Source organism: Pempheris klunzingeri, chromosome 15 (assembly GCF_042242105.1).
Source record: "Pempheris klunzingeri isolate RE-2024b chromosome 15, fPemKlu1.hap1, whole genome shotgun sequence".
Classification (NCBI taxonomy): domain Eukaryota; kingdom Metazoa; phylum Chordata; class Actinopteri; order Acropomatiformes; family Pempheridae; genus Pempheris; species Pempheris klunzingeri.
Genome location: NC_092026.1, coordinates 1,880,594 through 1,903,779, shown reverse-complemented (window position 1 = coordinate 1,903,779; position 23,186 = coordinate 1,880,594). Strand labels below are relative to the sequence as shown.

Sequence of the window (23,186 nt, the reverse complement as noted above, 5' to 3'; positions counted from 1 at the left end):
GTAAAACAGCAGTAATGTCGCTCTCTTTAGAGCCACCAGACTCCATTGACAAAAACAGTCATTTTACCTGTGCAGAACACAGGAGTGGCTGGTCTGCTGCTGCCTCAATCACTCACTTTCTTTGTGTTTTTGTATGATACACAAATATTGTGTTGGATCTGAATTAACCGTTTAAAACACCAAAGTGACGCAAATAAAACAAACAAGTTAACCAATCCAGGCAGTGGTAGACCAGCTACTCTTGTGTTCTGCACAGGTAAAATGACTGTTTTAATCAATGGAGTTTGGTGGCTTTGAGGACAGCAACAAAAATGATTTCTTTTTACAGGTCTGTCTCTGTAGGGATCTTCTATAATTAAAGTTCTTTAAAGCTTCATTTTTGTACAAAACATCCTTGAATTGTTTACCTTCCATGGAAATTTGCTTAAATTTACTTCTTAAATATTCCTTTCTCTTTATACATGTCTTAACATCTCAGTAGAGTTGCATTAATTAATTTTTTGGGACCATGTCACAGTAAGGTCACACCTTTTGAACCCAAGTCCAGTGGCCCAAAATACAAAATTACAGAGCAAAAACTAAAATCTCTAAACACTGAGGGCAACAATTAAGCAAAAAAACACTTCAAACTGTCAAACAAACCTGTAAAGATCGAAGAAAATCTTACCTTCTGGGTGTCGTGGGGGCTGCAGAGGTTGTTTTCCTCATTGAACGAAGGTCGGCGATAAACCGTGTGTCATTGTTCTGAATCAGAAACAGCTGTGACGGACAGAGACGGTAGAAAACCTCCTGGTGGTTTCTGGTCTTGTGTCCTAACAGTAAACTCTCAGCTCCGCTTGCTGTGTTCACCAGACCTACCTGAGGAGGAGCGGGTGGAGGGGGGGCACCTTTAGTCTTATTGGCTATCAGGTGACACCTGAGCTGGGGCTTATCGTGGTTTGGTTCCTGTGCAGGTATTTGAGGCTTTAACGGAGGTGGGGGTCCTGACAGGGGGACCCACAGAGTGGTCTTTGTCCCGTGGGGGGCTGGATCTGTGACCCCGGGGTTGACCTGGTCTTATCTGATCCCCTCGGGAGTTCAGATCAATGACTACCAGCAGGGAGGGGGGGTCAGTGAAGCAGAGGAGCTGTGGGTTTAATGACGGGGGGCTGATAGTGGGGCATTGTATGGGGCAGGTGCATCTGTGGGCGGGGGGTGTTTATGCCAAATGTCATGTATACACACAGGAAGTGGATTCAGTTACACAAACACCTACAGAACAGAAGTTTGCCGTAATGACAAGTTTGTTTTTTGGTTTTTAAAAGATAACTCTGCTAACAGGCTGTAACGGGATCCTTCGGGGGAAATGAACCAAAACAATGTTTTTCTTTTGCCACTGACAGGCTCAGAGTGTTATTCTAAGTGTGTGACAGCATCATGGAAAGGATCCCTACAGAGAGAGACCTGGAAGATCCTTTTGGTTTAACCACAAACAGCCGTTATATCGCTCTCTGCACACACACCAGACTCCATTCACTAAAACGGGGATTTTACCTCACAGAACACAGGCCTTGCTGGTCTACATCTGCCTCCATCAGTTAGTTTGTTTGTGTTATTGCTTGTTAAAAAAATATTGTGTTGGATCCAAGCAAGCCGTTTAAAACACAGAAGCCACACAAAAACACAAACAAACGTAGTAATTTAACATGGGAGTTGCTGGTCCACTGATGTCTCAATTGGTGTTTTACTCAATGGAGTCTGGTACCTTTGAACCAAACAATAAAACAGCTGTTTGTGGTTAAACCAAAAGGATCTTCCAGGTCTCTCTCTGTAGGGATCCTTTCCATGATGCTGTCACACACTTAGAATAACACTCTGAGCCTGTCAGTGGATCAAACAAGTTCTTTTTGCTAAACAGAGTCTCCTAAAGGTTCCCTGTAGAGTTTGTGTACATGCATGCCATGAAGACACATGCAATACATGTTAAAGGTTCTTTTAAGCTAAACATCTATACACAATAAAGAGAATCTAGAGTTAGTTATTAGAGTTTTCAGCTGCATTTCTGAGCTCTTCATTGTCCATTCAGTGCATGGCACAGGCTCAGGTCAGCTGCACATGTTGACTTTGAATAATCACCATTTTGACAAGTGACAGTTTGAATTTCCTGAGCCTAAACAAACTGGTCTCACGACGCTCTAAACCCAGCTCACGTTCTCCGTCAGTGGGCGGGTGAAGTGGTGAATTCTGACCCCACAACGACGGGACGAGGCGACTTTGAAATATCAATGAAGCTATGAACGCTTGGCCGCCACAGGACATCCATCTCTGCGCCAATTTTTCTGACACGTCCTGCTAAAAAAAAAACCCTAAGGACGACAAAGAAGTAGTTCTCCTCGCTTCACTGTTAACTTTTTCTCCACTGGAGTTTTTCTTTTTGCTTTGCCTCTAAAAACAGAACAATTCTGCAAAAATAAGACTCAGAAAACCCCAAATCATGACGCAAAAAACCACTGTAAACATTTAAAATCCTGCAAAGAGAAGCAGAGCTCATAAAGGCTAAAACAACATGACAAAATTACAACAAGTGAGTCAAATCAAAAACCCCAAACAGCCTTAAAAAGTCATAAAAAAGTCAGAAGTCAAACATATGAAATTATCACTACGAGAAAAAACACTTTGGAGCTCTTGGAGAAACAAATTAAATGTCTACATCAATAATGGAGCAGGGGCAGCTGGGAAAATTAACCACATTTTTATTAAACTGACACAAGAAAAATCTAAAATCAGTTTATTTTTTTTTAAAAAGACACAATTTCTACATTTTTGTCCCGAATTCCCGACTGTTTCCGAACCTTTAAGTCATCGGCCGATTTGGTTTTAAATACGATTTTCATAAATAGTCCAGGAGTTCTTGCGCCGTTTAGTCCTCTTGTCCCTAAAAACTAAATCAAATCACTGTGTAGGTTATAAATATGGAAACATGACAGATGTGTAGAAGTTCTTTCCACGTGTAGAGATCGGTTTCTGTTTCCAAACTCTCTCCAGATGCTCCAGACGTGCACTCAGCTGTAGTTTGTCCTTTCAGTCCCTTCCTGGTGATGATGAACGGCTCTTTGTGTCTCTCCGCTTCCACTCTGGTCACAGTTTATTGCACATCTTTGTCAGGCATCTCTGTTTCAGATCTGTGGAGGGAGGAGGAGGAGGTTTACGACCAGGTAACCCACAGATTGTGCCCTCAGCTTTGGGTTTAATGTGCTCATCTTTTAAAGATTATCCAAGATTTCAAGTTATTTAATCCACCGTTTCTTTTGCAGCTGTCTGATATTAGCTGCAACGCTTTTCCCTTTCTGCTGATCCCAAAATTTATGATGTGTTTTAAGAGTTCAGAAATAAATCCAGTATCTGATGTATCAGGAACAGTTGTCACTTAATAGATAGCTCCTTTGAAATGACAGAAAGGCATAAAAACTGTTGGAACTGGATCGGTAATTTGGCTCAACCAGCAGGCGGGAGAAGGAGGCCAATGAGCTGCAACGTGATCCTTTGGGACAATTGCTCCCAGTCAAAGTAGGCTCAGATTGTTATTCTAAGTGTGTGACAGCATCATGGAAAGGATCCCTACAGAGAGAGACCTGGAAGATCCTTTTGGTTTAAACGCAATCAGCGCCATTCAATCTCACCAGACTCCATTGACAAAAACAGTAATTTTACCTCACAGGACACAGGACTCGCTGGTCTATTGCTGCTTTGATCAATTAGTTTGTTTGTGTTATTGTGTGTCACACAAATATTGTGTTGGATCCAAACTCACCCTTTAGAACACAGAAGTCACACAATAACTTAAACAAACTGACTGATTGATACAGGAGTAGACCACCAATGAGGGTGTAAAATTGCTGTTTTTGTGAATGGAGTCTGGTGTGGCGATATAACGGCTGTTTGTGGTTAAACCAAAAGGATCTTCCAGGTCTCTCTCTGTAGGGATCCTTTCCATGATGCTGTCCCACACTTAGAATAACACTCTGAGCCTGTCAGTGGCTAAAACAAGCACTTGTGGCTGCCGGCTGAGGCGATCTAGTCGACCATTTCCAACACCCTTTGCACCTACCGGCCATTTAAACAGCACATTATGTAAAATAGGTTTAAAAATACTGCAGCTATCCTTCAAGTTATAACTTAAGTCGATTAAACATGTTATGCTGAAATGATTAATCCATTAATTAGTCAACTGACATCTCATTATATTGAACCACAGCTACTTTGATGAAGTGATTTATGAGTAAATCATGTATCAAACAAAAGACATCCATTGTTGCTGTGATGAAATGTGATGATTTGCTGTTTTTCTTTGATTCATATTAATGTGAATTCACTATTTTTAGGTTTTGGACACTTGGTCAGACAAAGTAGGACATGAGGAAACTGCAATTCTTTACATTTTATAGAAAAAAAACATTATTCTAAAAAAATCTGTGATGAAAATTATTGTAATTGGGGACTGAGATGGATGTAAACATCAATTTAACAACTTAATGATCATGAAATCGACTTGCTTGAAACTTTATACAAAGAAAATCCTCATATTCTGTTTATTTACGTGTCTGTAATGATTATTTTGATCTAAATGAGGCTCTGCTGCATTAATGTTTTGTTTTGTTTTTTAAATTAAAAACTTGGTGCAGCTTCCCTTAAGTTACATGATCTCCGACTGCTTTCAGGTTTCTTTTTCTTCCGCTTTCCGACACTCCCTGCTTTCTCCTGTCAATTTCAAATCAAACCCTACAAAAACTGAGTCTAAAAATACACTCTGAAGGCTAATTAGAGCCGCAGGGAGGAGTAATAAGACACCGTGTGAGAGCTCTCTGCTGTGGGATCAGCGCTGGATGATCGGCGTGTCAGAAGCTGTGAGAGAGGCGGCTCTCTCTGCGACCTCTTGAGCCCATTAGCTCAGAGGATTCATGGTTTGCGGCTCGGAGGCTCCCGCGGAGCTGCTGCTCTAATGAGCTCTGATACCGACCCCCAGCAACATGGCCGACACGTCCTCATCAGTACAGGTGAAGGATGAAGAGTGCTCCCCAATTATTTCTGATACGCACACTCACAAGTCTGTTTGTAGTCTACTGCGTTTCAAAAGCGCCACACGTGGCTGCCACTTAGTGTTATTTTAGACTTTAATGCACCGAACAACAAATCACCCGCTGTAGTGTTTAATATGAGGAGGCTGTGTTTCCTGTTCCATTTATTTCCATGTTCATTTGCAGAATATCTCTAAAAATGCTTAAAATTTTAATGGAGTTTGGTGAAAAGTCAGGACACTGACTCTCCTTTAATGTGGATCCACATCAAATCATCTCTAAAGCTCTTGAAGCTTGTTTTTCTGGTTCCCTCGCATTGAAGGAATAGTTTGATATTCCTAGGAAGTTAGTTTTTGAAGTGTTGTCACCTAAAGCAAAGGCAACCAGTAGAGACTCCGGGACACTTTCCCCCCAATTAAACCCCCAAATTGATGCTCAGCAGCGAACACCAGCTGTGGTGAGACGGAAATACCTCTTATTTGCTTTCTTGCTGAGGGTTTGATGAGAAAATCAATAGCACTCGTGTGTCTGTATAGTAAATATGGAGCTACAAACAGCAGCGGTCTCTCCTCTGGGTGCCCGGCAACCTCACCGTGACAACAAGAATCCAGGAAGTAACTAGTGGTGCGTCCAGAGGGGATTTTATCATCTTTCCATCCACTATTTTCGAAAATGATAATAAATATAATGATAATAACCTTGAAATAAATATTGAATTAATACATTATTTTACACCTTATTGTAATTTTACGCTAAATCATAGCTTCCTCGAGTCAAAAGCTGATCTGGCTAAGCTAATCTGCTAAACTAACGTTAGCCTAGCTAAGTTTTAGGTTAATTTTTACTCTGCATGACTGGATTTAGATTCTGTCTCACTTATGTGTGTTAACAAACTAAATCATCAGGATGTTACTTGGTAAATTTAGATATTGATGACGTTAGGATGCTCTGGTCGATGCTAGCTGTGGCTATGTTTAGCTAGCTTCAACAGGATTTGAACCTCTTGCTTTAACTTTAAATGACGCTTTGCTGACGTTTACAGAAATTATTTGGAGGTCTGATGGGAAACTTTTGGAAAAATACAGCATCAGCAGGAAAAAAAAAGTTCAGTTTTCCATCTACTGTTTCTAAAACAACAATAATAAAAACTTTGAAATGAATATTTATTTTTTTACAGGCCCTGTGATTGACTGGCGACCAGCTCGGGGTGTAGCCCGCCTCTCGCCCAACGTTCTTACCCTTGTTTTGTTTTTACATTTCAGTTTTTGTATGTGCTAAAAAAAAGATAATGTGTAAAATCAGTGAGCTTTAGACAGAGCGAGGCTAGCTGTTTCCCCCTGTTTACAGTCTTTGTGCTAAGCTAAGCTAACTGGCTGAATACTTATTGCTATTTTGTTGTTGATGTTTTGGGGTTTTATCATCTGTAAAACACTATAAATAAAGTTACTATTATTATAATTATTATTATCAGACGTTGGTGTACTGACAAGTGTACAGTTCATTGACACAATACCAGAGCTGAAGCTGATTGATCAGTAAAGTCTTAATAAAGAGACTCTAATGGACATTTTTTTTTTCAGAGCTGCTAAATTCACCACCTCGGCTGCGGTCGATCATTTTGAACTTCCTCTGAAGTCGACTTACTTCTGGAGAAGGAGACTCTCCTGACCCGCCGACACACCTCAGACGTGTGTTTTTCGTACCAGACGTGGCTGTCGTCACAATACCTGCAAGACATGAGGACAGGAGCTCGTCACCTAAACAGAACTCTGCTTCAACGTCAGCTCAGAGCGGAAAAGAGAAAAAAGAGTTTAACGTTTTCAAGCTAAGTAAACTGTACAGGATGTAATTCCTTTATTTTGTGTCTTTTTGGACTCACTACCGACATAAACCTTCAGGAAACACAGCGTCAACTTATAAAAACTATTCAATTTTGCATTTAAGCTGAAAAAAAAAATTATCTGCTGATTTACAGACGTCTTTTTCTCAATAAGTCAACAGAAGTCTATGGAAATAAAGTCTTTTTTGGCCCAATGGCATCACATGACAGGCGCCATTGTTGTATTTACACAGTTTAACAACTGGCTCGATGATGCCAATTTTAATTTAAGTTTAAATTCTGAAAGCTTTCAGAACGAGGGTAAAATACCACTATGTGCTTATGAAGTTTAAATTACAGGACGGTGTCGTATTTTTCACTTTTCAGAAGCTAAAAACTTGCGAGCAGATGTTGAATATGAGTTAAACAGTGTGGAAGACCTCACTAACAGCTGAAGCCAATTAATTATGAATTAGCTAGTGCCAGAACTCCTAACTTAAAGTTAAAATAATGAGCAGCTTCTGAGTAATAACTTAATTTAGCTGCCGTTGTTTGCTAACGTTAGCTAGCTTAGCACACAGTTGTTAGCATTGCCAACATTAGTAACAACAGCGTGCTAAACTAGCTAACGTTAGCAAACAAAGGCAGCTAAATTAAGTTATTATTGGATATTGATTATAAGTTGCTTATGCTTTAACTTTAAGGCTGATCGCTGCGGACCATTTCAGGGTGTGAACACTTGTCCTGCCAGACGTGGGGGTGCTTTCCATCGATTTTAACGTCGTCCTCATTCACCACACTTCCACCAAACCACCAGGAAGTGTGCCGACCTCTGAACAGTGGCGTCCGTCACGTGACACAAATCAGGGGATACATTTTTTTGAGTCAGAATTCGATCTAGTCATTCATTCATTCATTCATTCATTCCAACACTGTATCCAGGTCTTTTTTATAAATCCATGCACTCCTCCAAAAAATTTTTATTTGTGAATGTCGTTCTCAAATGCCGACCGTAGTCCTTCCTCTTTATTTCCCTCTGATACTTTCAGAACTATGATTCCACAGATATCATTAAAAACACCATACTGTGTTACTTATAGCGAATAAGGGGTCAACTCTGTTTTCCCACTCTGAGCGGAGAAAATGACTTGGATAGATACAGTTCTCTGTGGAGGTTAAGTCTGTTCATTAGCTCCAGCATTCATTTAAGTTTTCATGTCTTTCTGTTCTTTTCTCACTCAGCTTTGGCTCTTTGACGTCAGTATAATTAAACCCCCTGATCTCGGCGTTGAAAGTGTAATCTGCTAGTGTGAGAGACCTTTTCATGCGTGTCTTGTGGCTGAAGGGTCTGCAGAGGCACTGGGAGAAGAACTTGCAGAGCTCGAGGACGCAGGGCTGCAGCTTGTGAGCGCCGACGGTGGTCGTGCTGCCGGACAGCGAGGCGTCGGTCAGCTCCGGCCTTCTCCAGGGACAACCTCTCAACGGACAGAGCGAGAGGTCACGTCAGTCACAAAGCAGCTCCTCCTGCACAACCTGCTTAATTACTTTGTTCTGCCGCTAAAGAAAACCAAAGCAATTAAGAAGTTAATTACAAAGATAAAAGATGATCACACAGATAAGTTTGCACGTAAAATAATAAAATAAAAAGACATCATAATTAACCTCTGAGAGCCCACAGTGGTGATTTGGAGAATTTATGTACAGAATAAATCATCCTCACGCCCATCCTTCAAAGTCTCTCATTGTGTTCATTTTGCATAATGTCGTTTCAGTGCTTAAATCCCCATTACAGGAATCACTGGTGCCGATGCCTTCTAATCATAATTAATACATGGCAGGTACGCCGGCTCCAGATTACCATAAAAATACATATTCAAATGTGCATTTTAATGAGATACACAGTCATTTGCTCATTTTTGCAGTCCTTACCGTGGCAACATCCAGAACGGGAGACAAAAAGAAACAAAAACTAAAGAAGACTTTTGGTGATTGGTTGGGAAATTTAACAAGTTTTGTTTTTCATGCTCGACACCTCCATGGCTCATTTCTCTCCCTGTCTACATTTCATCAGTCAGTTCAGCATGATTTTAAATGATTAAAATTCAAATGTCGCGTTCAAACCTAAAAGAGTGCTCCACCAATTTAGCATTGCACACAAGACTATTCAAAATCAATGTCACAGAACCAGAGATTTAGTTTTTCTTACTCCAAACATTATGCTTCCTGGTGAAAAACCTAATGCCTACATTACCCACAGTGCAACTCCACTACAAACAACCTAACATCAGCATGCTAACATTTTCACAATAATAATGTTAACTGTCATATTATGTGCATGTTAGCATGCTAACGTTTGCTAAACGGTGTTAAACCGCTGGATGAAAAGTCTGGGGATCACCAGAGTCTTTTGGAAACATCTACCCCCCACGAAGCCACCAGACTCCACTGACAAAAGCAGCAACTTTAGAATAGCACACAGGAGTTGCGTTGATCAGTTAGTTTGTTTGTGTTATTGCGTGAAACACAAATATTGAATTGGGTCCAAACTAACACTAAATAATAAAATACCAAAGTCAGACAATAACACAAACAAACTACCTGATGTAGCCAGTGGTAGACCAGCAACTCCTGTGTTCTGTTCTCTAAAATCCCTGTTTTAGTGAATGTAGTCTGGTGTGTGTGCTGTTTGTGGTTAAACCAAAAGGATCTTCCAGGTCTCTCTCTGTAGGGATCCTTTCCATGATGCTGTCACACACTTAGAATAACACTCTGAGCCTGTCAGTGGATCAAACAAGCTCTTTTAGTGGACCTACTGTGATCAGGTGCAGTTGTCCCAAAGGATCACGTTGCAGCCATTGCAGCCCGTTTGGTGGCTGCTGGCTGAGGTGATCTACTGGACCAGTTCCAACACTTTAACTACCTACCAGTCACTCACACACCAGGATGTGGATAAATAAGACTCAGGTTTAAAAATAAATAGAGTTCTATGAATAATTCAATCAAATTATCAATATATTGTGTATATATTAATATATCAATTATTATTGGATGTTTATTGTAACTGTGTTCTCTTCACTGTACTGTCGGTGCTGTGCTGCTGCTGGAGCCTCAATTTCCTAAGGGAACCCTCCCAAGGGATTAATAAAGTGCTATCCTATCCTATTTTCTATTCAGTTTTGATTGAAAGCACGTTTCACCTGAGATAGATCCACCTGTGCTCTGTGTTTGTCAGGGCAGGAGGAAGCTCCATCACTGACCCCAAACGACCTTGAAAACCTGCAGCTATTTTCCATTTGAAACACAGAAAGCAGCACAGAGCTCGACATGAAGTGATCTGCAGCGTCCACAGATCAGCCATTTAGGACAAGATGAACCATTCTTATCTCTCACACACACACACACACACACACACACACACACACACACACACACACACACACACACAGTGCAGAGATGTGCAGCTGGGCAACAAACGCTCATTTTACTGCACACTAATGACTCGGTGACAAATAGCACCGGATGCTGAGGCCTTCTGTTGGTTGCTAGGCAGAACTCAGTGGGGGGGCAGCTGGTGCCACAGTGACGTGTTAGTGCCATCTAGTGGTTCTGCTGGGAAATGAAACATGTGGTGCATGAAGTTAACGTGTTTACTGGTGACTTCTTCTTGTGAATACTCACTAGTTCTCCTGCATGAACTTCAAAACACAATATATATGAAAATAGGGACATCATATAAAGATTCATTCATTGGGTTTGTGAGTTAACCCTCTGAGCTCTAAACGCTGCTGTTTCTTCTTCTGGTGACGTCATCTCTTGGAGGACCTTCTTCTTCTTCATGTCCCTAAAATGTGTCCAACCTCAGCTAGAAGGTTCCAGAAGTCAGTGAAGCAGAATGAGTGAGAAAAGACTTCAGACATGTTGTTCATCAGAGGAGACTAAAGAAAGACAGAGAACATGTTGATCCAGAACAACAGGAACACTATAGACCTCCACTACACACTGACACACTGACTAACTAACACACACACACTATAGACCTCCACTACACACTGACACACTGACTAACTAACACACACACACTATAGACCTCCACTACACACTGACACACTGACTAACTAACACACACACACACACTATAGACCTCCACTACACACTAACACACTGACTAACTAGCACACACACACTATAGACCTCCACTACACACTGACACACTGACTAACTAGCACACACACACACACACACACACACTATAGACCTCCACTACACACTGACACACTGACTAACTAACACACACACACACTATAGACCTCCACTACACACTAACACACTGACTAACTAGCACACACACACTATAGACCTCCACTACACACTGACACACTGACTAACTAGCACACACACACACACACACACACACACACACACACACACTATAGACCTCCACTACACACTGACACACTGACTAACTAGCACACACACACACACACACACACTATAAACCTCCACTACACACTAACACACTGACTAACTAGCACACACACACACACACACACACACTATAGACCTCCACTACACACTGACACACTGACTAACTAGCACACACACACACACACACACACACTATAAACCTCCACTACACACTAACACACTGACTAACTAGCACACACACACACACACACACACACACACACACACACACACACACACACACTATAGACCTCCACTAACTTTTTTACTCTACACACTGAGGATCTGGAGGTCAGAGGTCAACGGACCCCTTTGAAAATTCACAATCTTAATCAATCAATAAAAGCATACAAACATTTCAATAAATGAATAAAATATTTTAAAACAATTTGACTTACTTGTTTTACATAGCATTTTTTTTTATTTGCTGTATACTAAATACCCTCTCTGTGTCTTTTGAGTTCTTGGGATCATAATTTTGAGTGCTTCAGTGTCATATAATTTATCATTAATAATAATAATAATAATAATAAATATGATAAAAGGAGTTCTTGTGGTTTGTTCAGCTCCGTCTTCTTTCCTCCCAACAGGCTCACTGATCGTGCAGCAGACAGACAAACGCTCACATTTCGGCCTTAATTTGCTTTTAACCTTTGCAGCTTAAAACCATCAAAGCTTTCAGGTAAAGGGGGGCTACGCCTGCGTTGCCATAGTTACTATCTCCAGCCTCCTGCACACACACACACACACACACACACACACACACACACACACACACACACTGGACCAGCCGCTGCTGGTGTGTCCAGAAATGACGGTGAATGGATGCGATGTGATTACAGTCGTTTCGTGGGAGCAGGTCAGCGGTCGGAGTCAAACACACTGATGAGAGCAGCTAACAGGCTGCTGTTGTCATCAACACTTAAACCTGAGGGGGACGTCTGAAATCCATCGAGCCTGAGATCATTTAGCCAGAGGACAGAGGAAGACGTCGAATCGAGCGTATCAGTACCTCATGTGAGGAGCTTATGTTTGCGTCCACTTGTTTGTTGTTCAGGCTGATGTTTCAGTTTGACCTCACTTAAAAAAATATTGGAGATGTGAGGCTCATCATTCCTGATCTGTCCTCCTACCTTCATTTAGCCTTTGTGAGCATTTAATATTAAATAGTAAGGCGGGAAAACTGTAGCTACAAAATATAATCAGAAAAAACAATGTTAGCTGGCTGTATCATCGTCATTGTTTTGCATCTTTATTGAGCGGATTAGCAGAAGAGGACTTAACTTCCCTTCGGCTGCTTCAGGGGAGAAGAGAGAGGAAAAAAAATAGCTCCTCTATTTGTGCGGAAACATCATTAAATATTAATTTTCTTTAAATACAGATGAGTAAATATCCACATGGACTGTGAGCATCATGGTGGTAAAATATACCTGTTACTATTTTGGGGCGAACTGTACTAGAGCTTGGCTAAAAGCAGACAAACCACATCGAACCGAGACGTCTTTACCTGGTTTCTCTGTCTCCACAGGCTTGCTGGGAGTTGTAGTTCTCCTGCTGAGAGGCCCTGTAGTCCTTCTCGCCTCCGTAGGTCCCGCCGTGGGACGGGCAGGTGAGAGTCTTGTCGTGTGAGCGATGGCAGTCGTGTGCGGGGTCATCGCAGCTGGGAGGTGTGTGGCTGTGGTTAGTCGGGTCTGACTAACACCTGGTGAGAACGTTACAGGTTTGGTTGATGCTGTGGTCAGTTGGGTTGTGCTTGTGGTGGATGGGACGGTCGCCGTGGTGGATGGGACGGTCGCCGTGGTGGATGGGGCCGTTGCCGTGGTGGATGGTGCCGTTGCCGTGGTTGATGGGGTGGTCGCCGTGGTTGATGGGACCATCATCGTGGTGGATGGGACCATCATCGTGGTGGATGGGGCCGTTGCCGTGGTGGATGGGGCCCTCGTCGTGGTGGATGGGGCTGTTGCCATGGTGGATGGGGCTGTTGCCATGGTGGATGGGGCCTTCACCGTGGCTGTTGTGGTGACTCGCAGGATGGTGGTTGGCTCTGTTGCCATGATTGGTTGTAAAATCGCTGTTGTTGAGTGTTCTGTAGCTTTTGCTCGGGCTGTCGTCGCTGGTCGCGTTGTTATGATCGGTACTGTCGTCCCCATTGGTGTCGTCTCCCGTCTGGCGGCTGTAGTTCGACTCGGCGTGACGGTTGTAGGTTGGGCAGTGGTGATCTTTGCTGTTGCAGCAGCCGTTTCGTCCAAAGCTGGTGGTGAAACTGATGAATCAAACACAGAAGGAGGAAAGATGACAGAGTTTGGTTTCCTGTTGTCCTCAGCATCCTGATTACTTGACTTGATTCATGGAGACTTTAAGGGATAATTCTTCTACTTCTTCTACTTCTTCTACTTTCAGATTCAGGACACACGACGAATACATTTCCTGTCTGCAGGTATCAGATTGAACAGAATGAGCCTGAGCGCCGGCCTCCTGTAGAGACTCACCATGTGCGGTAGCATGGACTCTGCTGGTTAACATGGAGCTCATCCCAGATGGAGAGACGTGACTCAGATTCGTGGGCAGTTGGTGCCATTCTGCGGTTTAAAATAGACGATTGGAAGCAAGAATTAAATGGCTCTTTAGTGTCCCGATGAGGACGGCAGATGCTTGAATGAGCTTTTTAAAAAAGGAGCTGAGTTACTCACCGGCAGGGAGTCTGATAGAGGAGACGTTACCTACTTGAAAAGGGGAAAAGAAACATTCAGTAGACGCCAAAAAAGAGTGAAAATGTTGGGGAAAGAGGGTCTACATCTTAAACTGTTTAGTTTGTACGCCAGGGCCTTAAATTCTAGTAAATTCTAATAAATTATTCAGTGAATAAGAGACGTCTTAGTGAGTAAAAACATTAATCATGTGTTCATTTGTTTGTGTTATTATGTGTTAAATATTGTGTTGTGTTGTGAACTAACCCTTTAAAAACACCAAAGTCACACAATAAGACAAACACACTAACTGATGGAGGCAGCAGCAGAGCAGCAACTCCAGAGTTTCTGCAAAGTAAAATTACTTCTTTTCTCAATGGAGTCTGGTGGCTTTGAAGTGACCCGATATAACGGCTTAAACAAAAAGGATCCCTGCAGAGACAGACCTGTAGGCCACCAGACTCCATTGAGAAAAACAGTAATTTTACCTTGCAGAACACAGGAGTGGATGGTCTACACCTGCCTCCATCTGCTAATTTGTTTGTGTTATTATGAGTGACATAAATATTGTTTTGGATCTGAAGCAACCCTTTAAAACAGTAATACCCCTCCATTTACAAAACTCTGATGCTACAAAACTGTGACTGAAGGAAAATTAAATCAGGTACGTGGTTGTTTTAATGTCTAAAAAGTTTGCTGTACTCTGGCACCTTCATGCTCAAACACGTCTGTGCTTATTCAGGTGCCATCTGGACTGTGGAGCTCAGTCCTGAGGAGCTGTGTGGAGGAAGGCTCTGCAGAGGGGTGGTGGAGGCTGCACAGAAGATCGTGGGGAGCGGCCTACCCACCACCACCACGGACATCTACACCAGCAGATGCAGGAAGAGGGCCATCTGCATCATGAAGGACTCCACCCACCCTGCACACACTCTCTTTGACCCTCTCCCCTCAGGCAGGCGGCTGCGGAGCATCCGGAGCAAGACCACCAGCCTCCTGGAAGCTGTTAGACTGCTGAACTCTGTAGACACTACGCCCCCCCCCACCACCCCCACCACACACACACACTACGAACACTTATAATATATATATTATATAGGTGGCACTGCATCTGTGCACATGCACACATACTTATTTAGCTAAGCTAATTCGGCTGCTGTTTTATTATGTTAGCTAGTTGTTATATTTTGTTTTTCTTAGATGTTTCCACTGCTCTTCTTTTAAGTTCTTCTATTTTATATAGGACTCTATTTTACATATTTATTGTGGCTTAAACCATCTCATGTGTAAATGTGTGCTGGTATGACAATAAAGTTCCTTGAATCCTTGAGGTGACGCTGCCACCTGGTGGTGTTATCAGTATGTGTGTGTGTGTGTGTGTGTGTGTGTGTGTGTGTGTGTGTGTGTGTGTGTTGCAGACTAACCTCTGTGTGGACCTTCGACGATGGTCTGGTTGAAGAGCGGAGTGATGGAGTCGACCTCCCACAGCTCGGGCACCTCTCTGCCTGGACAACACACACAGATCACATTCTCACGATGAACCAGTCTGGATTTTTACTGGATAATATAAAATATCTGTGAGTTTAATTTAAACTCTACTAAATCTTAAATATCCTCTACACATATTTCATTACTACAAGACAATAATCTATCTGACATAACCTGAGAATGAGCTCCATCTTTACCAGCCGCAACATTTAAGTGATGAACACAGTAATAATAATCTATATTATTCTGAAACGGACCACACTCTCACACTTTTACATTAGTGAGTACTTCTCCATATCTAAATGGATTTAACAAGACCTTGAGGACTACATTCAGATTCTGTTAAAAGCTATGAAACTATTTGCTGAACGGATAAAAAAATTATAATCAACAGTAACAGTTCATTAAAATGCTGAACAGAAAGATAGAGTAAGATTATATAAAATCCAGAGTTTATAGACATCATCATCCTATTACAACTAAAGTCCTGCATTCAAAACCCCAATAAAATATGAATTTAATTAACTGTTTTGAACTACAATCAGTTTTTACTGACTGCTGGTCAGCTGTTCTCTCTTTCTCTTCACTCACTTCAAAGCCGCCAAACTCCATTGATAAAAACAGTCGTTTTACCTGGCAGAATACAGGAGTCGCTGGTCTACCGCTGCCTTGATCAATAAACTAACATGTGAGTTTGGATCCGAACTAAGTGTTTAAAAACACAGAAGTCTCACAATAAGATCCAAAAACTCACAAAATGAAGCAGTAGTAGTTCTGCAACTCCTGTTTTCTGCAGGGTAAAAATTACTGTTTTTGTCAATGGAGTCTGGTGGCTTTGAAGAGAGTGTGGAAAAGGGGGTGTTCTGTCTGACAAATATTGTAAATATATCATAGAATCAAAGTGAAGTTTAGGTGGACCCTTTTTAACTGAACTTTCTTTACTGCTGCATGTTATCTACTAAAACCTAAACCTAAACCAGTGATGCTGCACATTAACACCTACCCGTCTTACCCGCCATCACACAGATGAAAATACAGTCCGAGTTGTTCCTCTGGCTTACTGAGACACACAAACACAACACACACTGTGGGTACATCACGTTATGATGGAGGTATTTGACTTTGTTTTCCTGATTCACATCCACCCACCTGATAGTATGGAGGAAGATTTAAAGAGCTCATGGAGGTAACTGGTTGAGTTTCCCATCACGTCCAACAGTATGGCTGTGAAGTCTGATGGCAAAACCAAAGAGGAGAGATTCAGGAGAGGTTCACAGAGTTAATGCTGAGATTTAGATGAAATATTCAGGTTAGTTTACCTGTTAGATCGTTGGTCTCGTTTGTGACGCAGTAGCAGAATCGTCTCCTGAACTTGTTGCTTTCTATACTTTTAATGCTGGAAACTGCAAAACACACAAAGAAGATAAAAACACCAGTTCAGAGAATCAAAGTCTGATGTAAAATGTTAAATTAAAGAGTAGAGAGACAGTGAGAGACCTTAAAGGAGCAGTTCAGGTTATCATAATCGGCATGTCCCCAGTGTGGAGAAGCAGACAGGAGTCCCGGCACAGACAGTGTGTGAGCTATATTTAGAATATTTTCACAGCTTTACCTTACATCATACAGTCCTTTTTTGATGAAGTAGTTCTGTGTGTCTATTTGAAATCTTCAAAGCTGCCAAACTCCATTGACAAAAACAGTAATTTTGTGTAGCATAATATGGGAGTCGCTGGTCTGCCGCTGCCTTGATGAACAAACTAACATGTGAGTTTGGTGTTTTTAAATGGTCAGTTCAGAGCCAAAGTTGTGCAATAACACAAACAAAGTACTTAATTGAGGAAGCAGCAGTCTAGAATACTCCTGTGTACTGCGAGGTAAAATTACTGTTTTTATCAATGGAGTCTGGTGGGATTGAAGAGAGCAAAGAAGAGGAGGAGAATGGTTTCAGTTTTGTTGCAAAGGGCTGTTTACTATATTAAGTTAAGTTAATTATATATATTTTCACCACTTTACATTACTGTCATACAGTTAAACTGATGTGTATCTCTTTAAGTGGGCCTTTTAAAGGAGGCTAAAATCTGTTTCCCTGCAGCAGTGCGTCTACTGCAGGTAATAAACTGACTATAGATAAGGACCCTAAACAACCACACTTCAAATAATCCAAACTATCCCTTTAAAACAGCTTTTACAGAAGACTGACTGCTGCCACAGACTTAATCTAACTAACATGTCAGTGTGATACTGTGCAGCTGACTTCCTTGAATGTCTTAAATCTTTCTTTAAATTCAGTGATTCACAGCAAACTGCAGCCACTACAGAATAAATACGTACACATGTAAGAAGTCTGATCACACACTGACTCCCTCATCTTACTTCAGTGGCTGCAAGTGAACATTTTGAAGCCCTCATCTGAGAAAAGTGAAAGCTGCAGTGTTTCTAAAGTCTGAATTTAGCAGCTACACATTCAAACCACTAGATGGCACAACCGACAAAGTTAAGTCCACTATAAAAATGGACTTTAGTATCCCGACTGCAGAGTTTTTAACTGTTTTCACACTTTTATGCCTCGTCAGCGAGCAGCTCAGAGCAGGGAGACGTTCACAACATTAATATTTACTGTTGTAGACCAGCAGGGTGAGTTTATGGAGAGCCAGGGAGCTGTAGGAGGTCACACTGAGGAGGGAGAAGAGCTGACGGGAGCCTGGAAGACAAAAGGAGACACAGGAGGAACATTAGGAACACACTATGGTGCATCTGCATAAAAGGATGCTAGCACGGTGCATTAATAAACCTTTAAAGGGAAACACTATACAGTAACTATTGTAACCAGAAGTCAGATTTGCTGCTGAACATCATTAGATTAAAATGAAATTAACTTTTATTAACTTCTTTATTTGGTTTATTCAACATTTAAACCCCCACAGGACCTCATGAGGTGTCACTGACAGGCTCAGAGTGTTATTCTAAGTGTGTGACAGCATCATGGAAAGGATCCCTACAGAGAGAGACCTGGAAGATCCTTTTGGTTTAACCACAAACAGCACACACACCAGACTACATTCACTAAAACAGGGATTTTACACAGGAGCTGCTGATCTACTGCTGCCTCAATCGGTTAGTTTGTTGGTGTTATTGTGCGACTCTGGAGCTTTAGAGGGTTAGTTTGGATTTGTGTAACACACAATAACACAAACAAACTAACTGATCAAGACAACGACAAGACCAACGACTCCCGTGTATTACAATGTAAAATTACTGTTTTTGTCAATGGAGTCTGGTGTGTTTGTAGAGAGCGATATAACGGCAGATTCTGGTTAAACCAAAAGGATCTTCCAGTCTATCTGAGCCTGTCAGTGGCAAAAACAAGCACTTTTTCGTGGATCTACTTTGATTGGGTGCAATTGCTGCCCTTTCGGCTGCCTGCTGAGGTGATCTACTGGACAAATTGCAAAAATTTAAATGTTTAAAAATAGCAGAATTATTCCTCAACAGATTTGATCTAATCTAAACTTTTTACAAAGAAATAATCAACAGAATCAAGAATCAGCACCGATAGATCCCACTAGAGGTAAGGGAGGAAGTGTTGTGTGTTTGTGTGTGTTTGAGTGTACTGGTCCTTTAAAAATAAGGTTTTATGAAATGAAACAGCCCTGCCTGCAGTTTGACCTCCAGAGGGGGGAAAAAGAGCAGCCTGGAGCTGCTGTGGTTTAATCATGACATACATGAAAGATTTACAGCTCAGAATTGATCTGCACATGAATGATATTATGACAACGTACCCGATTGGCTTGTATTTATTAAAGTATTGACCAGGGGAGTCAGGTCGATGGCAGCTGGATCGATGTGCTCTGCTGGGATTTCTGGGAAATAAAAGCAGACAGTAAAGTCAATGGAAGCTTATTCTGGTTTTAATCTCTATTATGGAGTTAGCAGCATCAGCAAAATGTGGCTGCATAACTGCAAGAGGCACTAAGATGATGTAAAAGTAACAATAACTCAGAGGAATTAGTCCCTGGAGGAGAGTTCATTTGAATAACATCAGTGTCGGGGTTGGTCTCACATATCGAGCTGATACTGGCTTTTTATTAAAGGGTAACTCTGGTGTTTTTAAACCTGAGATCTAATTGTGCATACTGTCTAAAAGTGTTGGATTTGGTCCAGTAGTTTGCTTTAGCTGTCCACTAAAAGAGCTTGTTTGATCCACTGACAGGCTCAGAGTGTTATTCTAAGTGTGTGACAGCATCATGGAAAGGATCCCTACTGAGAGAGACCTGGAAGATCCTTTTGGTTTAACCACAAACAGCACACACACCAGACTACATTCACTAAAACAGGGATTTTAGAGAACAGGACACAGGAGCTGCTGGTCTACCGCTGCCTCAAGTGGGTAGTTTATTTGCATTATTGTCTGAGTTTGGTGCTTTGGAGAGTTAGTTCAGATCCAACACAATATTTCTGTTATGCACAACAACACCAACAAACTAAGTGATTGTGAAGGCGGCAGGCCAGCAGCTCCTGTGTCCTGTTCTCAAAAATCCCTGTTTTAGTGAATGTAGTCTGGTGTGTGTGCTGTTTGTGGTTAAACCAAAAGGATCTTCCAGGTCTCTCTCTGTAGGGATCCTTTCCATGATGCTGTCACACACTTAGAATAACACTCTGAGCCTGTCAGTGGATCAAACAAGCTCTTTTAGTGGATTTACTTTAACTGAACTTTATGCTTGGGGATGTGATTTAGACATCAGATTCTAAAAACAGCTACTCAGAACTGCTTTGCAGCTTGTTATAAAATATTTTGTTATTTCTTATAAAGGATGATCCATTTTCAATCACATTTGTTTGTTAGCTGCTACATTTGTAATTAAATTTAGTGGATGATTAAGACTTCAGACATCACGAACAAATTCAGATTTTGAAAGACTTTGTTAACTTTGACATAATAAACTTAAAACCTGAAATAAAAGAGGTCTGTCACACTAACTTTACAGGGATGACGAAATATCAAACAAATAAATATATAATCTGGCAGCCTCGGTGGACGTATGTTTCTTGTGCAGTTCTTCAATTCAAAGTATTTCATCAGTTTTACTCTCATGCTGCTGCGTCAAAGGCTTTAAAATGAATAAATTAAACACTGTTTATAAATGTTTTATTCAGGCATGACTGTATGACAGCCGAGTCACTGATGGACTGACATTTATTACAAACTCACACAGCTAACAATATAGAAACAGCAGGTTAAGACCACAGACGGACAGAGTTACACCAGGGAAGCAGAGAACAATGACTTTTTCTTTGTCACAGCGGCGTTCATTTAATGCAGCGTTGGTGTGATTTGATTTAACAGACGGAGGACCTGAGGATTACCTGTAGAGTCCAGGATGTCTCGTTTGTGCCTCTCCTCCTCCTGCCGTCGGTCTCTCAGTGCTGCAGGGAAACGAGACGCAGATGAGATTTTAAAAAAGATTTTCAAACATTTTTCTTGTGCAGCACCGAGTAACATTATTTTGAAAAGACTCATAAGATTAAACATTAATAAGAATTATTGGTATTATTTTCATTATTGTTATTTTCAGCGTGTCCGCTGCTGTATTTATTTATTAATCATTATATTAGCCTACTAGCCACGATCCTCAGGGGACCCCGAACAATAAGAAGAGAAAGTTGCAGCTTGACTGAAATTTAATTACACAACAAGAACAATAATATTTTTTTAATATAGAACCTCTCAAAATAAAGTTACAGTGCTTTACAGCATAAAAAAATGCTTATATGACATGCAAATTAGATTTAAAAAAGACTTAGTTAAAAAAGTTTCACATATTTGATGGACTTTTTGTACAAAATTTTTTTTTGAACTGAAATTTCTGCATAAATTGATCTTCCTTAGTTTCTTGTGAAACACTGGCTAACAAACATTAATAATTATTATTGTTATTGTGAGATCATGAGAAGCTGCATGTAGCTTAACTAAAATTCACTTACATAATAATGTTAAGAAGAAGAACTTTATATAGAGCAACTATGACAAAAGCATGTGAAGAAGAAGTGATGCAAAGTTTCTGGAATAAATCATGAACAGGTTCCATCACATGCATGAGGTAGATGGATATGACAGGATATGGATGCATACAGTATGTTTAGATTTGTATTTTACCATAATGATATGTAAAACACAGCAAAAATATACTTCAGAATAAATAAACTAAATTAAAAACAAACTCCATTGACAAAAACAGTGATTTAACCTCACAGAACACAGACATTGCTGGTCTGCTCTTGTGTCTACTGGGTAGTTTGTTTGTGTTATTATTTGACTTTGGTGTGTTAAACGGTTAATTTGAATCCAACATTATATTTGTGTTACACAATAACACAAACAAACTGGCTGATCGACGCAGCAGAAGACTAGTAGTAACTCCCATCTTCTGCAAAGTAAAATTATTGTTTTTCTCAATGGAGTCTGGTGGCTTCCCTGAACACACCTACTCAAAACCAGATTTTGATGTGTTTTGCAGCTTTATTTTATTTTAAATATTGTATTTTGCTATATCTTACTTTCAATAAGTACATTTATATGTACATATGTGTTATATTTTATCTAACTCCATTTGTATATAAATCTGATTTATCTTCATATGATGGGTGCTTTTATTGTGAAACTAGAAACTGAAGCAGGTCGAATAAACACATAAATAATAAGAAATAGTGATGTCTTAGTATTAATTAGAGAAAATATATTATTTCAGGGGGTAAAGTTAATAAAATGGTGGAATAATGTGTTCAAGTGCAAAATGGATGTTTACTGTATAAATAATATGTTTGGATTTGACAGTAATTATATTTTAAAAAGTTTATAAACTGCAAAATATACAACAGAATAAATATTTTAATTTGTTTTTATTGAATTGAAAGTTAGTTTTAATCCTCCATAGATGTTAATGAAGGCCACAGATTATTTATTACCAGTAGAAATAAGTGCAGGTTTTTAAAAACCGACCTTGAGGGCAGAAGAGGATGAGGAGTAAAAGAGCAGAAGCACAGATGATGAAGCAGAGGCGTGGATGCTGTGTGGCGCTCTGAAAGGCCGCCATGACCCCGCCGAGGCACCGCTGCAAACACAAAACAAAACAAACACACAAAAAAACACAAAAAACACACACAAAAACACAAAACACACAAAAACACACAAACACAAAAAAACACACAAAAAACACACAAACACACAAAAAACACACAAACACAGAAAAAACAGAAACTGGATTAACTTCTCTCCTGTTTCATCCCTTTTTACTTTCAGTGTCTCAGTCTAACTTCTTCTAAAGGGCTTATTCTGGGCTCTGTGTGATGATGTCATCAAACTGCGACCACAGCATAGATACTACTACTTTTAATACTTTTACCTGATAAAATTGGCTTGTATGTAAAAAATAAATGGATGTACAAACAGTTGAATGTGTCCATTCGACCATTTGCAGCAGCAGATTTATCAACACTAAAGTAGGAGAACAATTTGCCATCCCATAAAGTAGATTTTTAATGGACGTCAATGGTAACACAGTGACGAATCATTAAAATATATCCGTGCTTCACATCACATATCTGCTTATCAGCCATTACTGCTGCTGTTGTACCAGGACTGATAAACACATGATGTACAACACTGCAGAAACCAGGAGC

General features: G+C 40.7%; 1 protein-coding gene across 1 annotated transcript; it reads right to left on the bottom strand.

Annotated features, from left to right (window-relative positions):
- Positions 1 to 3,117: 3,117 nt before the first annotated feature.
- LOC139214072 (HERV-H LTR-associating protein 1) lies at positions 3,118 to 22,600 on the bottom strand. Its single transcript, XM_070844811.1, has 16 exons — positions 22,503 to 22,600; positions 20,874 to 20,926; positions 19,289 to 19,369; positions 18,127 to 18,210; positions 16,829 to 16,912; positions 16,659 to 16,742; positions 16,513 to 16,569; positions 15,446 to 15,526; positions 14,028 to 14,057; positions 13,827 to 13,916; positions 13,459 to 13,600; positions 13,056 to 13,381; positions 12,845 to 13,012; positions 8,192 to 8,348; positions 6,699 to 6,781; positions 3,118 to 3,161 (listed from the first exon to the last, which is right to left on the bottom strand). Exons 1-16 carry the CDS (start codon positions 22,598 to 22,600, stop codon positions 3,118 to 3,120), a joined length of 1,662 nt encoding a protein of 553 aa, XP_070700912.1.
- Between the last annotated feature and the right edge of the window lie 586 nt (positions 22,601 to 23,186).